The sequence below is a fragment of the Danio rerio genome, chromosome 6 (assembly GCF_052040795.2).
Source record: "Danio rerio strain M-AB ecotype USA chromosome 6, GRCz13ab, whole genome shotgun sequence".
Lineage (NCBI taxonomy): Eukaryota > Metazoa > Chordata > Actinopteri > Cypriniformes > Danionidae > Danio > Danio rerio.
In genome coordinates, this window is record NC_141026.1 from 29,382,501 (window position 1) to 29,395,000 (window position 12,500).

At 37.1% G+C, this 12,500-nt stretch overlaps 1 protein-coding gene and 1 long non-coding RNA gene across 3 annotated transcripts in view; one reads left to right on the top strand and one right to left on the bottom strand.

Moving 5' to 3' along the window:
- Window positions 1–1,519, top strand: part of LOC141386283 (uncharacterized) — an 8,084-nt gene extending 6,565 nt beyond the window's left edge. The window contains exon 3 of the long non-coding RNA XR_015493710.1: window positions 855–1,519. This is a non-coding gene — a long non-coding RNA (uncharacterized LOC141386283). The remainder of the gene's footprint in view (window positions 1–854) is intronic.
- Window positions 1–12,500, bottom strand: part of zgc:103559 — a 14,951-nt gene that overhangs the window by 2,409 nt on the left and 42 nt on the right. Inside the window, exons 1-9 of one of the 2 annotated variants that reach the window (NM_001431089.1) lie at window positions 12,434–12,500; window positions 10,177–10,386; window positions 8,392–8,543; window positions 8,163–8,277; window positions 7,438–7,584; window positions 6,950–6,995; window positions 4,541–4,634; window positions 4,243–4,429; window positions 2,553–2,691 (exon numbers count right to left, since the gene is read on the bottom strand). The exon at window positions 12,434–12,500 is cut by the window's right edge and continues 42 nt beyond it. In NM_001431089.1, coding sequence (NP_001418018.1) covers window positions 2,553–2,691; window positions 4,243–4,429; window positions 4,541–4,634; window positions 6,950–6,995; window positions 7,438–7,584; window positions 8,163–8,277; window positions 8,392–8,543; window positions 10,177–10,323 — 1,027 coding nt within the window. In that variant the 5' untranslated portion in view covers window positions 10,324–10,386; window positions 12,434–12,500. Of the gene's footprint in view, window positions 1–2,552; window positions 2,692–4,242; window positions 4,430–4,540; window positions 5,929–6,137; window positions 6,423–6,949; window positions 6,996–7,437; window positions 7,585–8,162; window positions 8,278–8,391; window positions 8,544–10,176; window positions 10,387–12,433 lie in introns of those variants that run through there. The other variant, XM_087255526.1, reaches the window with a different exon arrangement.

The window sequence follows — 12,500 nt, forward strand, 5'->3', positions numbered from 1 at the left end:
ACAGAAGCCACTCCCTGCCTGGAATTTGCCGAAAGGCATCTGAAGGACTCTCAGACCTTAGGAAACAATTTTTTTTATCTGATTGATCTGTGGAGTGAATGTTAGGCATTACATTTGGAAAAAACCAGGCACCGCTCATCACCAAGCTAATATCATCCCTACAGTGAAGCATTGTGGTGGAAGCATCATGCTGTGGGCATGTTTTTCTGCAGCAGAAACTGGAAGACTAGTCAGGATAGAGGGAAAGATGAATGCATGTACAGAGACATCCTGAATGAAAACCCAATAACCCAAAGCACACTGCCAAAATGTCAATGGAGTGGCTTCCCAACAACTCGGTGAGTGTCCTTGAGTGGCCCAGCCAGAGCCCAGACCTAAAACCTATTGAACATCTCTGGAGAGATCTGAAAATGGCTGTACATCGTCGACTCCCATCGAACCTGATAGAGCTTGAGAGGTACTGCAAAGAGGAATGGGCAAACATTCCCAAAGACAGGTGTGCCAAGCTTGGGGCATCATATTCAAAAAGACTTGAGGCTATAATTGCTGCCAAAGGTGCATCAACAAAGAATTGAGAAAAGGCTGACAATACTTATGTACATGTGATTTTTTTTTTTAGGTTTTCAATTTCAAAAAAATCTTTTTTCACTTTGTCATTATGGGGTATTGTGTGTAGAATTTTGAGGAAATAAATCAATTTTATCTATTTTGGAAAAAGGCTGTAACATGAAAAAATGTGGAAAAAGTGAAGTGCTATGAATACTTTCCAGATGCACTGTAAGTTCAGTGGTGCAACACAAAAATATTTGGTAGTGTGCAAGTTGTAACTTAGTGTCCCTTTTCGTCACAACTAGGATGTTTCGACTTGTGCACTGCTGGTGCATCTGGCTCCAGGACTCTGACTTGGTCACCCCAAAAGGCTATTTTCCTCTGATGAACCCACACTGCTGTTGATTTATCCTGATCTTTGGGTCGTTGTCCTGTTGCATCACCCAACTTCTGTTGTGCTATAGTTGTCAGACAAATGGCCCTTCATGATTTTGAAAATGTTCTGATACATGTGGGTTTGAGCTTCCCTAATAGTTTAGGACCTGATTCTGCAAAGTAACACCAAACCATGACGATTTCTTTAGTTTGAACATGTTTTGTGGCAGGAGATTATTATTTTTTTTTTCTGTTGTGACTTTGGTCATACAATGTGATCTTTAAAAGTTTATGCTGGACTCTATGCCACATCCATTAATTCACATGCCTTTATTTCTGCAATGGTAGATTTTGTTTATTTTTTAAATATTTTTGGCCGCATATTATTTTAATGTACAGTGCTTCCTATTAACAAACCATTATATAAGACTTTTAATTCTTAGATTTCGTTGTGTATTTAGTCATACAATGGATTTCTGTGGAATTATAGTTAATCATAAAATTGTATCTAATCCAAGTGTCAATAATAAACAAAAATTATTTCATTGTTCTGGTTAGAAAAAGTATGTCAAACCTAATAAAAATATTTTTTAAGGGATAGTAGAATGGAAATCTTCACTATATACTTTAAATTCAAACTTTTATGATTTTCTTTTTTCTGTTAAAAACAAACAAGATATTTCGAAAAATGCTGCAAACCTGTAACCATCGACATCTATAGTAGGAAAACAAATACCATAGAAGTCAATGGTTACCAGTTTTCAAAAAAAAAAAAAATTAATCATAGATTTTATTTATTTTTAAATATGTTTGGCTGCATTTTATTTTAAAGTACAATTCTTCCCATTAACAAACCATTATATAAGACTTTCAAGTACAATAAACAACAAAAAATAGTTTCTTGTTAATAGTAAGTTCACTGTAAAAACAATCTGTTAGATTTATGGTAAAAACAGCAGGTGTATTTGTCAGAATTTTACGGTTTAAACTAGCAAAAGCCATAAAATAAATTTGACAATTTTAATGTAAATTACCGTATTTCAATTTGACAATGTTTTTTGTTAAAACAATAAAATGTGGTGACAAATGATAAACCAATGCTCATCACATTTTTCACAAGCAGAGAAACATACTAATAAGTGCTCACTATCATTCACTACTAAACTACTAAACATCATGTTAACACATTTGAACTTAAATTAATGCAATAAACATTTGTTAAAAAAAATGATGTACCAATGTACATAACTGATGAGAAAAACAAAACAAGAATGAACCAATAGTAAAAGAAAAACATAACTGATATGCAGGGAATTCTAGGAAAGTGAATATATTAAGCTTATTAAGCTCTTTGTAAACCAAGTTACATATTTTGTAGTTAATTTTCATTGATTAGGGATGTAGAATAAGATCATACTTTATAAGTGCTAATAAACAACCAATATCTTAATAATAGGCAGCAGGTAGTAAGCCAGAAGTGGGAATTGGCACTATTTGTGACATGATCGCTGAATGTCAGTTTCAAAGTTAATCATTGGTATTACTGGTAAACTGTTAGTAGAGCATTGTTTACGCAGGACTTTGGCCTTCATAGAGTGTATGAGCGTATTGGTAAAATGACAACCTACCAAATTGCAGGGAAGAGATCCCGCCCCACGCTTGTGTGAAATCGCCACTGTCCAAACACTTCAGGTCAGGTGTGCATGGTGAATGATCTGACACAACCATATCAATGTCACCGGCTTTAAGTGCAGACCACAACAGCTCCTGATGAGGAAACAGATTTATTAATGGCAGATAAATGCAGTAAAGTCATGAATTGTGGAAGTTAATACAAAAAAGCTGCTCTGAAAATGTATACCATTTATTTTGAATTACAAATAATAATAATGACTAAGTTTCAGACTTTGAGTAGGATTTAAAAACAGCATAAAATATGTAAATGTTACCTAGATCTATTTATTAGTTTTTATATATTATATTTTTATATTTGGACAATAATCTGGACAATATTTGGCAAAGATGCAAGTACACAGTAAAAATCATATGACATGTTGTTTTTTATTTTAATTTAACTTATTTTAACAAGTTTATTAGGTTTCAACGACATTAAGATGTGCAAAGTTTAACTTAATATTTTACTCTGATATAAGTTGAGATGAATAGAAAAGTTCAGTAAAAGTTTTAACAGTATATTTGAGGGTCTGATAATCTAAATATTGAGAAGATTGCATTTAAGTAGTACAGATTAAGTACTTAGCAAAGCATAATATTGATCAAGATAAGCTTTGACATATTTACAGTAAATAATTAAAATATGTTCATAGTATTGTACCATAAATTGTATTTCCTACAAAGGCGTACAGGCCATGCATTTAAATATTTTTTTCTCTATTGTTTTCTCATGATCAAGACTTTATTTTCTCACAATCTCGACAAAAAAGTTGTTTTCTCGTTATGACAACTTCATCTATCTATCTATCTATCTATCTATCTATCTATCTATCTATCTATCTATCTATCTATCTATCTATCTATCTATCTATCTATCTATCTATCTATCTATCTATCTATCTATCTATCTATCTATCTATCTATCTATCTATCTATCTATCTATCTATCTATCTATCTATCTATCTATCTATCTATCTACAGTATATATCTATCCATCCATCCATCCATCCATCCATCCATCCATCCATCCCCTCAACTGTTACCTTTTTAGAGCGTAGGTTTTAGATGGCACAAAATAAATTGTTGCATGTATGAATTAGGTTATGATGAATGTTTTTGTTTTGTGTTTGTTTTTTCATTTTGATTTAGTTTTAATGCAAATTTTTAACATTTTGTTTGACCGTTTCTACCGTTTCCAGTAATTTACAATTATTTTAAAAAGTGAAAGCTGCAAACTATATGATATGCATCTAACATTGTATTAGCCGAAAAAATAAGTTGTAAACTTTTGTTACACTGAGATAATGAAAAAATTATGTCATGATAATGAGAAAACAACGTTTTGTTATGTCGAGATCACTACTAAATGAGTTATGTCGAAATCACAAGATAATTAAGTCGTTATCACAAGAAAACAAGAGAGAAAATAATATTCGAATCCGTGGCCTATTAGGACTTCTAAAATATAATATATTTGTGGCCCTGGGTCACTAATAATAATTAAAGAAAACAAAACAATATTAAAAGTATTTAAACTCATGAATTAAGTTGCTTATAGTGATGCCCAATTTGTAAAAAAAATCTGACATTTTGATTTGAATAAAATAAAAATTCGGTCTGTTTTAGTGTGTGTTTTTGGACACCTGGTTGGCCGTGCCCCGTATCGGGGGGCAGCATTTGAATTGAGTGGCCCGTCCTGGAATGTCCTCTGCTGACAGGTTAAGGTAGTGGTGGGTGGTCTCCACTGTCAATGGAGCTCCAGCTTGCTTCGCTGCTCTAATGAGCTCTAGAGGCTCAGCAGATGACAGGTGCACAATGTGGCATCGCACTCTGATTATAAGAACAGAACATGTGACCCTTCATCTCTGGATTGGCTGCTCTGATATGTCGAAACAGCCATCAGATAATTGAGACTTTAAGACTTTATCAAGCATAACATACTGATACTGTAAGCAGAACTCAATGACTGTATGGATGGCCTCAAGCTCCATAATGTCAGGTCTGGACTTTAGGAAGGTGGAATATTCCTGCGGATCTGCATAACAAGAGAAAAACCAAAACATTTGTTTTAAATTAAGAAATGTTCATGATTTTGATTAGAGGTCTAATGAATGCTAAATATGTGACCCTGAACCACAAAACCAGCCTGAAAATTGATTAAATGAGCATTCTATTGATGTATCGTTTGTTATGATATAAGATATTTCCTCCCTCCTCTATCCTCCTCCTCCACACTTAATACTGATGACTTTGCTACATTCTTTTGCACCAAAACTGCAAAAATCAGTGCTCAATTTGCTGCACCTACAACAAACACGCAAGATACACCACCAACACCACACACACTCACCTCTTTTTCTCAGCCCTCTGAGTCTGAGGTGTTCAAACTCGTGCTATCTAGCCATGCAACCACCTGTCCACTTGATCCCATTCCCTCTTATCTCTTGCAAGCCATCTCTCCTGCAGTCATACCAACACTGACTCACATAATTAACACATCTCTTGACTCTGGTTTATTCCCCACTTCATTTAAGCAGGCTAGGGTAACCCCACTGCTAAAGAAACCCAACCTGGACCATATGCTACTTGAAAACTACAGACCGGTATTCCTGCTTCCATTCATGGCCAAGATTCTGGAGAAAGTAGTGTTCAATCAAGTCCTGGACTTTCTTACTCAAAACAATCTCATGGACAACAAGCAATCCGGCTTTAAGAAAGGCCACTCAACTGAGACAGCCCTGCTCTCTCTCGTGGAGGATCTCAGACTGGCTAAAGCAGACTCAAAATCATCAGTCCTCATTTTGCTGGATTTGTCAGCTGTTTTTGACACTGTAAACCACCAGATCCTGCTATCTACGCTTGAGTCACTGGGCGTTGCGGGCACTGTTATACAATGGTTCAGATCTTACCTCTCTGACAGGTCATTCAGGGTGTCTTGGAGGGGAGAGGTGTCCAACCTACAGCATCTAAACACTGGGGTACCTCAAGGCTCTGTTCTTGGGCCACTTCTCTTCTCCATTTACACGACATCTCTAGGACCAGTCATCCAGAGACATGGATTCTCCTACCACTGCTATGCTGATGATATCCAGCTATACCTCTCTTTTCATCCTGATGATCCCTCGGTTCCAGCTCGCATCTCAGCCTGCCTGCTGGACATTTCACACTGGATGAAAGATCATCATCTTCAGCTGAACCTCGCAAAAACGGAAATGCTTGTAGTTTCTGCCAATCCGACTCTACACCATAACTTTTCAATCCAGATGTATGGGGCAACTATTACTGCATCTAAAAGGGTGAAAAGCCTTGGAGTAACGATTGATGACCAACTAAACTTCTCTGACCACATTTCTAGAACTGCTCGATCGTGCAGATTCGCACTCTATAACATCAGAAAGATCTGACCCTTCTTAACATGCAGCTCAACTCCTTGTTCAATCTCTTGTCCTCTCCAAACTGGATTACTGCAACTCTCTACTAGCGGGGCTTCCAGCTAACTCTATCAAGCCTCTTCAGCTGCTCCAGAATGCAGCAGCACGAGTGGTCTTTAATGAATCTAAAAGAGCACATGTCACTCCGCTGCTCATCCGTTTGCACTGGATGCCAGTTGCTGCTCGCATCAAATTCAAAGCTATGATGTTTGCCTACAAAGCGACTTCTGGCTTTGCTCTTTCTTATCTGCTCTCACTTCTGCAGATCTATGTGCCCTCCAGAAACTTATGTTCTGTGAATAAACATCGCCTCGTGGTTCCATCCCAAAGAGGGAAGAAATCACTTTCCCGAACGCTCGCGTTCAATCTGCCCAGTTGGTGGAATGAACTCCCTAACTGCATCAGTCACTCGCTGTTTTCAAGAAACAACTAAAAACTCAACTATTTAGTCTCCACTTCACTTTCTAATCTGCAATTGCCTCTTTGGATATACCACTAACTGTACTCAAAAAAAAAAAAATTACTAATACTTTCCTTCTTAGACTTTACAGACCTGAAACTTGCCTACAACACTTATTCATTGTTGCTCTTATAGTTGTGTAAATTGCTTCCTTGTCCTCATTTGTAAGTCGCTTTGGATAAAAGCGTCTGCTAAATGACTAAATGTAAATGGGTGGGATACAACTATTTGAAAACTATTGTAAAATCTGCATTCTGAGGGTTCAAAATCAAAGTCAACATCAAAATGCTAATCATGTTTAAAGTTAATTAATATAACAATTATAGCAGTCCAAAAAGATTTTGTTATAAAAGAACAAACATTTTTACTGTTATAATGTATTTTTGGTCAATGCAAAAATGATACCCGTGCACCCTAAGACTGGTTTTATGGTTCAGGGTCATATGTTTATTCACATACCTCCTTTCTCAGCAACTGGATGCGAGAGTTCTTGTTCTGCATGAAACTAAACCAAATAGGGGATTGTTATTGCATAACATCTATTTAAGTTCAGTATAAATCATAATTTCAGATAATTTTCTAGTTTTTAATTCATGTTTATTGTTGCATACTAAGATATGTTTCTACCTGATTTCATTGACAATTATACCCCAATATTGGTTCAGTGAAGTGAGTTACACATCATGCCAGAAATGTTGAGGAAACAAATTAACTACTGGGAGATAACAGTTGTATAGTGGAATTTCTTGAAAAGCCAAGAAAAAAAACAACAAATTAAGCAAAAAAAAAAAAAAAAAAAAAGGATTTCATTGACGGTTAAGCCTTAATATTGCCCCACTTTAACATTGGTGGACAGTGATGTGAGATATTCATTGTGGCAGAAATGTTCCATGAAATCTGATACCAAGCTAAAAAAATTGGGGTGAGCAGAAAATAAATAAGCTTACCAGCAGAACGCTGTTCGTGCCCTGGAGCTGTTTCATAGCTGCATGCAAATCAGCATCGGTTACATGAGGAAACTCCTCTACTCCACTGTGGATCAGAAAGCACTTAAATCCAGCCACACCAGCTTGGCACATCGGCTTTAACTCCATCTGTGACAGAAAAAAAAAAACAATATGATGGGCAGAAAAAGGCAAGTTTTAGTCTTTGTTAATGTTTTGAGTTCTAGCTGGAGTGCCCATAAGACTCACTAGGGGCCACTCCAAATATCACCTCTGCCTTTCACCCGGACTACACTTCCCATTATGCATTGTGCCAATCTACCATCTACAGCTGTCATCATTCTGATTAATCATCACTCATTACACTAACATAGCATATCTTTTGTATACATGATTATCTGTCTCAACATCTTACCTGCCTTGTGGATAGTAACGAACTGTCAACTACACTCTCAGAAATAAAGGTACGAGAGCTGTCACTGGGGTGTTACCTTTTCAAAAGGTACACATTTGTGCTTGAAGGGTTCATACTGGTACCTCAGACGTATATATTAGTACTAAGAGGAACACTTTTGTACTTTTTCGGTACCAATAAGTACCCTTGCGGTATTAATATGGACCTTTTAGGTACAAATTTGTACCTTTTACAAATTTGTACCTTATTTCTGAGAGTGTGTACTGTAAAAAGTATCCCTTAATTAACAATTTGTAGTATATAAAGCAAGTACCTGGTTGCCAGGAATGACTCCTCCCCAAAAAGCAGTGTCTACGAAGCACTGCCCTGTAGCAGCACACAGCTTCTCATTAAAGTTTCTAAGAGTAGTAGTTGGTGGGATTGTGTTTCTGTGGAGGTATGGAAGGAGGAATAAATAAAACAACAACTTGTCAGTTTGTCTAATTCTACAGTCTGTTGTAAATGGATTGTCGCTTCAGTCTGTAGATTTTAAGGGTACTCACAGTGGCATGTCTGCAATGGTGGTGATGCCTCCAGCAGCAGCTGCTCGTGTGGCGGTCCAGTACCCTTCCCAGTCAGTGCGACCTGGTTCATTTACATGGACATGACTGTCCACTATACCTGGCATTATCAGACTGTCACCCACATCCAGTACCTGTTATAAAGATGCTGTTGTATTATCAAACTATTGAAGTAATCTGTTAATAGATTTGAATCTATTGATTAATTTATATACTATTAATTAAACCTGCCCACATGAAAAAAATACAATAGTAATTTATACAATTACTATAGTGTTTTAAACCATTAAGTGTATTTCACTGTATGGTATTGCATTTACAACTTGTTACAAATGCCAGAGGTTGCTGTTGTATTAACTAAAGTGAACTGATGATAAACTGTAACAAATAATGTAGTGTGATTTAGTTTTACTACAGTACACTGTGGTTAAGAGTAGTATAATATTTATGTATAGCTGTAGAAAACCACAGTAGTTTAATTTCAGTAACTATAGTTGTTGTGTTACTAAAGCAACTATAATTACCACAACAGGTTAGCTCAAGTACTTTATTATAGAAAGGGTAAAAAATGATAGTATTTACTCTAAATTGCTATAGTATTTTTGACATTGCTGAAGTTTCGCAGTTCACTGCATTGCAAAGTTCAAGCTTGGTGAACTCTGACCTGTGAAATCACATTACGTGACTGCGTGAGACCAATCGATGATCAAAACACGACCTCTCTGTACAGAAATGTAAAATATAGACCAATCGCTCACTTTTTTAAAATTTCTAATTATCTTGTTTAATCGTGCCCCTTTTTCACTGCACCGTATGACAGCTTAAACTCCAGTGTGACCGCAGCTTTAACTAAGCTTGAACTTTCCAGTGCAGCGATCTGCAAAACTTGCCACATGATCTTGCGTGTCCGGTCTGATGCATTCGTGTACATATGAATGAAAGTCAGATTTACTACGGAGACCCATCACTCTAGCATTCTGTGGCACTGGAACATAATGTCTCCGTACTTTACAAAAAACTGCAGATTAAATGGGGCAACAGTAAATGCATTACAAACGTGCTGTGTGAAAACAAAATGGTCAGTTCCTTCATCCATGTTTTATATGCACTGCGTCTGGACTGTACACACACAGCAGATGGACTTTGTGAAAAATAGGCATAAGAGGCATTATAAAGTTTTAGAATACACAAATGAACACTGGAATCTCCATAGACTGCCTTCTTCTGAGACAGATAAGTTAAGTTTCACAGAGGTTAGTCCTGTTTTGAATCTGCCACTATGCTGCTGATGCATAGGCATTTGTAGCTCCTCCCTCTTTTGAAAAGTACTCATTTGAATTTAAAGTGACAGTCACCAAATGGTACAATTTGGATCAAAGCCTAAATCACACCTGAAACTTGCCTACAGCACTTATTCATTGTTGCTCTTATAGTTGTGTAAATTGCTTCCTTGTCGTCATTTGTAAGTCGCTTTGGATAAAAGCGTCTGCTAAATGACTAAATGTAAATGTAAATGTAAATCGGCATTTTAAAAGAGTTGCCTTTAATACTGTTGTCTTACCCCACCTTTGCAGGAAAAGTAAGACAAATTCTTTTAAAATATTTTACTAGAATACTAATTTGGAGAAAATGTCAAATCTTACTGCACAATGTATCTATGTTTTTACTCTGAATAGCAGTGTGATTTTGTGTTTTTTTACCCTTCATTAAAATGTAGTTATGCATGTAGTCTCCAGCAGGTGGCACATGTTGCATTCTTAAGCTCACCTTTCCAGCCACGTGTGCTGACGCTTCTGAATCAGGCAGAACGCTGTGAATCTTGCCTTCTTTTATTACTATAACGGCAGGTAGAATTTTCTCTCCACACAAAACCCTCTGGCTCCGTACAGCACTGACAGCTGATCCTGGCTCCATGTCTACAATGCTGCATATAGTATGTTTGAGCTGCGGTGTTTCAGTCTGTTCTGTCAGCAAAGACTGTAAATATGGGGTCAATGTACTGTCACATTGGCTATGTTACTGTCAACATGAAGATAAAGTTTTTTGACCTGACCTGATACTTAAAAAGCAAATAAGAATTCAATTAATAAAAATGCTATTTTAGTCGTTTCTTTTCAGGATTAGTTATACAAGCATTTCTGTGGAAAAAGAGAACAGCCCACATGAAAATAAAACTTTAGCAATGAGCTCAAGTACAATTTATTATACTGTATACACTCAACGGTCACTTTATTAGGTACACCTGTGAAACTGCTCGTTAAGGCAAATTTCCAATCAGCCAATCACATGGCAGCAACACAATGCATTTAAGCACGGAGACATGTTCAAGGCGATCTGCAGCAGTTAAAACCAAACATCAGAATGGGGAAAAAGCTGATTGAAGTGACTTGACTTCAAACGTGGCATAGTTGTTGGTGCCAGACGGGCTGGTCTGAATATTTCAGAAACTGCTGATCTACTGGAATTTTCACAAACAGCCATCTCTAGGGTTTACAGAGAATGGTCCGAAAAAGAGAAAATATCCAGTGAGCGGCAGTTCTGTACAAATGTATTGTTGAGGCCAGAGGTCAGAGGAGAATGGCCAGACTGGTTCGAGCTGATAGAAAGGCAACAGCAACTGAATTAACAACTCGTTACAACAGGTATGCAGAAGAGCATCTCTGAACACACAACATGTCCAACCTTGAGGCAAATGGGCTAAAGCAGCAGAAGAACCCACCGGGTGCCACTCCTGTCAGCTAAAAACAGGAAACTGGGGCTACAATTCGCACAGGGACACCAAAATGGTAGGGTCAGAATTTGACATGAAAGCATAGATCCATCCCGCTTGGTATCAATGGTTCAGGCTGGTGGTGGTGGTGGTGGTATAATGGTGTGAGGGATATTTTCTTGGCACACTTTGGTCGCATTAGTACCAATTGAGCATTGTGTCAATATCACAGCCTACCTGTGCATTGTTGCTGACCATGTCCATCCCATTATGACCACACTGTACCCATCTTCTGATGGCTACTTCCGGCAGGATAATGCACCATTTCATAAAGCGGCAATCATCTTAGATTGGAATCGAGCATCTTTGGGATGTGGTGGAATGGGAGATTCGCATCATGGATGTGCAGCCAACAAATCTGCAGCAACTGCGTGATGCTATCATGTCAATATGGACCAAAATCTTTGAGGAATATTTCCAGTACCTTGTTGAATCTATGCCACGAAGGATAAAGCTAGTTCGGTACTAGTAAGGTGTACCTAATAAAGTGGCTGGTGAGTGTATATTATACTATTTTCAACACTTTGTTAATGAATGCTACATCATGTTGTAATGTTAACTATAGTGAACTAATAAAGTAACAAATGCAGCGTATTTAGTTGTCTTATCTTTACTCACACACTTTAAACTTGTAATTCAAGTATTTAACAATATTGAAATGACTGAGATATTGCAGTATACGTTTTACTACCATAAACTGTGGTGCATAATATACCCTAAGGCTATATGTACAGTATTGGGGTATTTGTTTATGGTTCTTGTATTACCAGAACAGATTAATTCAAGTACTTGACAATAGGTTCAAAGATACTATAGTGTTTACTTAAAACTAAAAAAAGAAGTTACAATTTGCAGGTGGATATTGTGTGGTAGTAGGCCTACACTTTTTTTCTCTTCTGTAAATATTGTGGACCTCTACAGTTGGCAGTGTTCTCTTGCATCATCATGTTTTCATTAGTGGTATAAATTCTGCCTAAAAGCTGTCCCTTTATCAGGCATTAGGCCCACACCAGTGCTTCTTTAGCTGGATAAATTATTCAAAGCATTGCTCTAGTGAGCCGAGACAGAGCAGCAGGAAGGAGAGAGAGACAGAAGGAGCAAAAAAGCAGGCACAGGGGATCACTCAGACTGCCATTGTATCTATCTGAAGGCTGTGGTTGCTCAGTGCTTGGCCATTTCCTTGGATAAATCAATGGCATTTTTCTTTTCAATTTAAATTTAAAGTAGGAGTAATGTTGAATGGTTCAGTTTTACCATTTTGGAGTTCATTCATCCAATTTCCAGGTCTAGCGGGAGCACTTTTAGCTTAGCTTAGCATAAA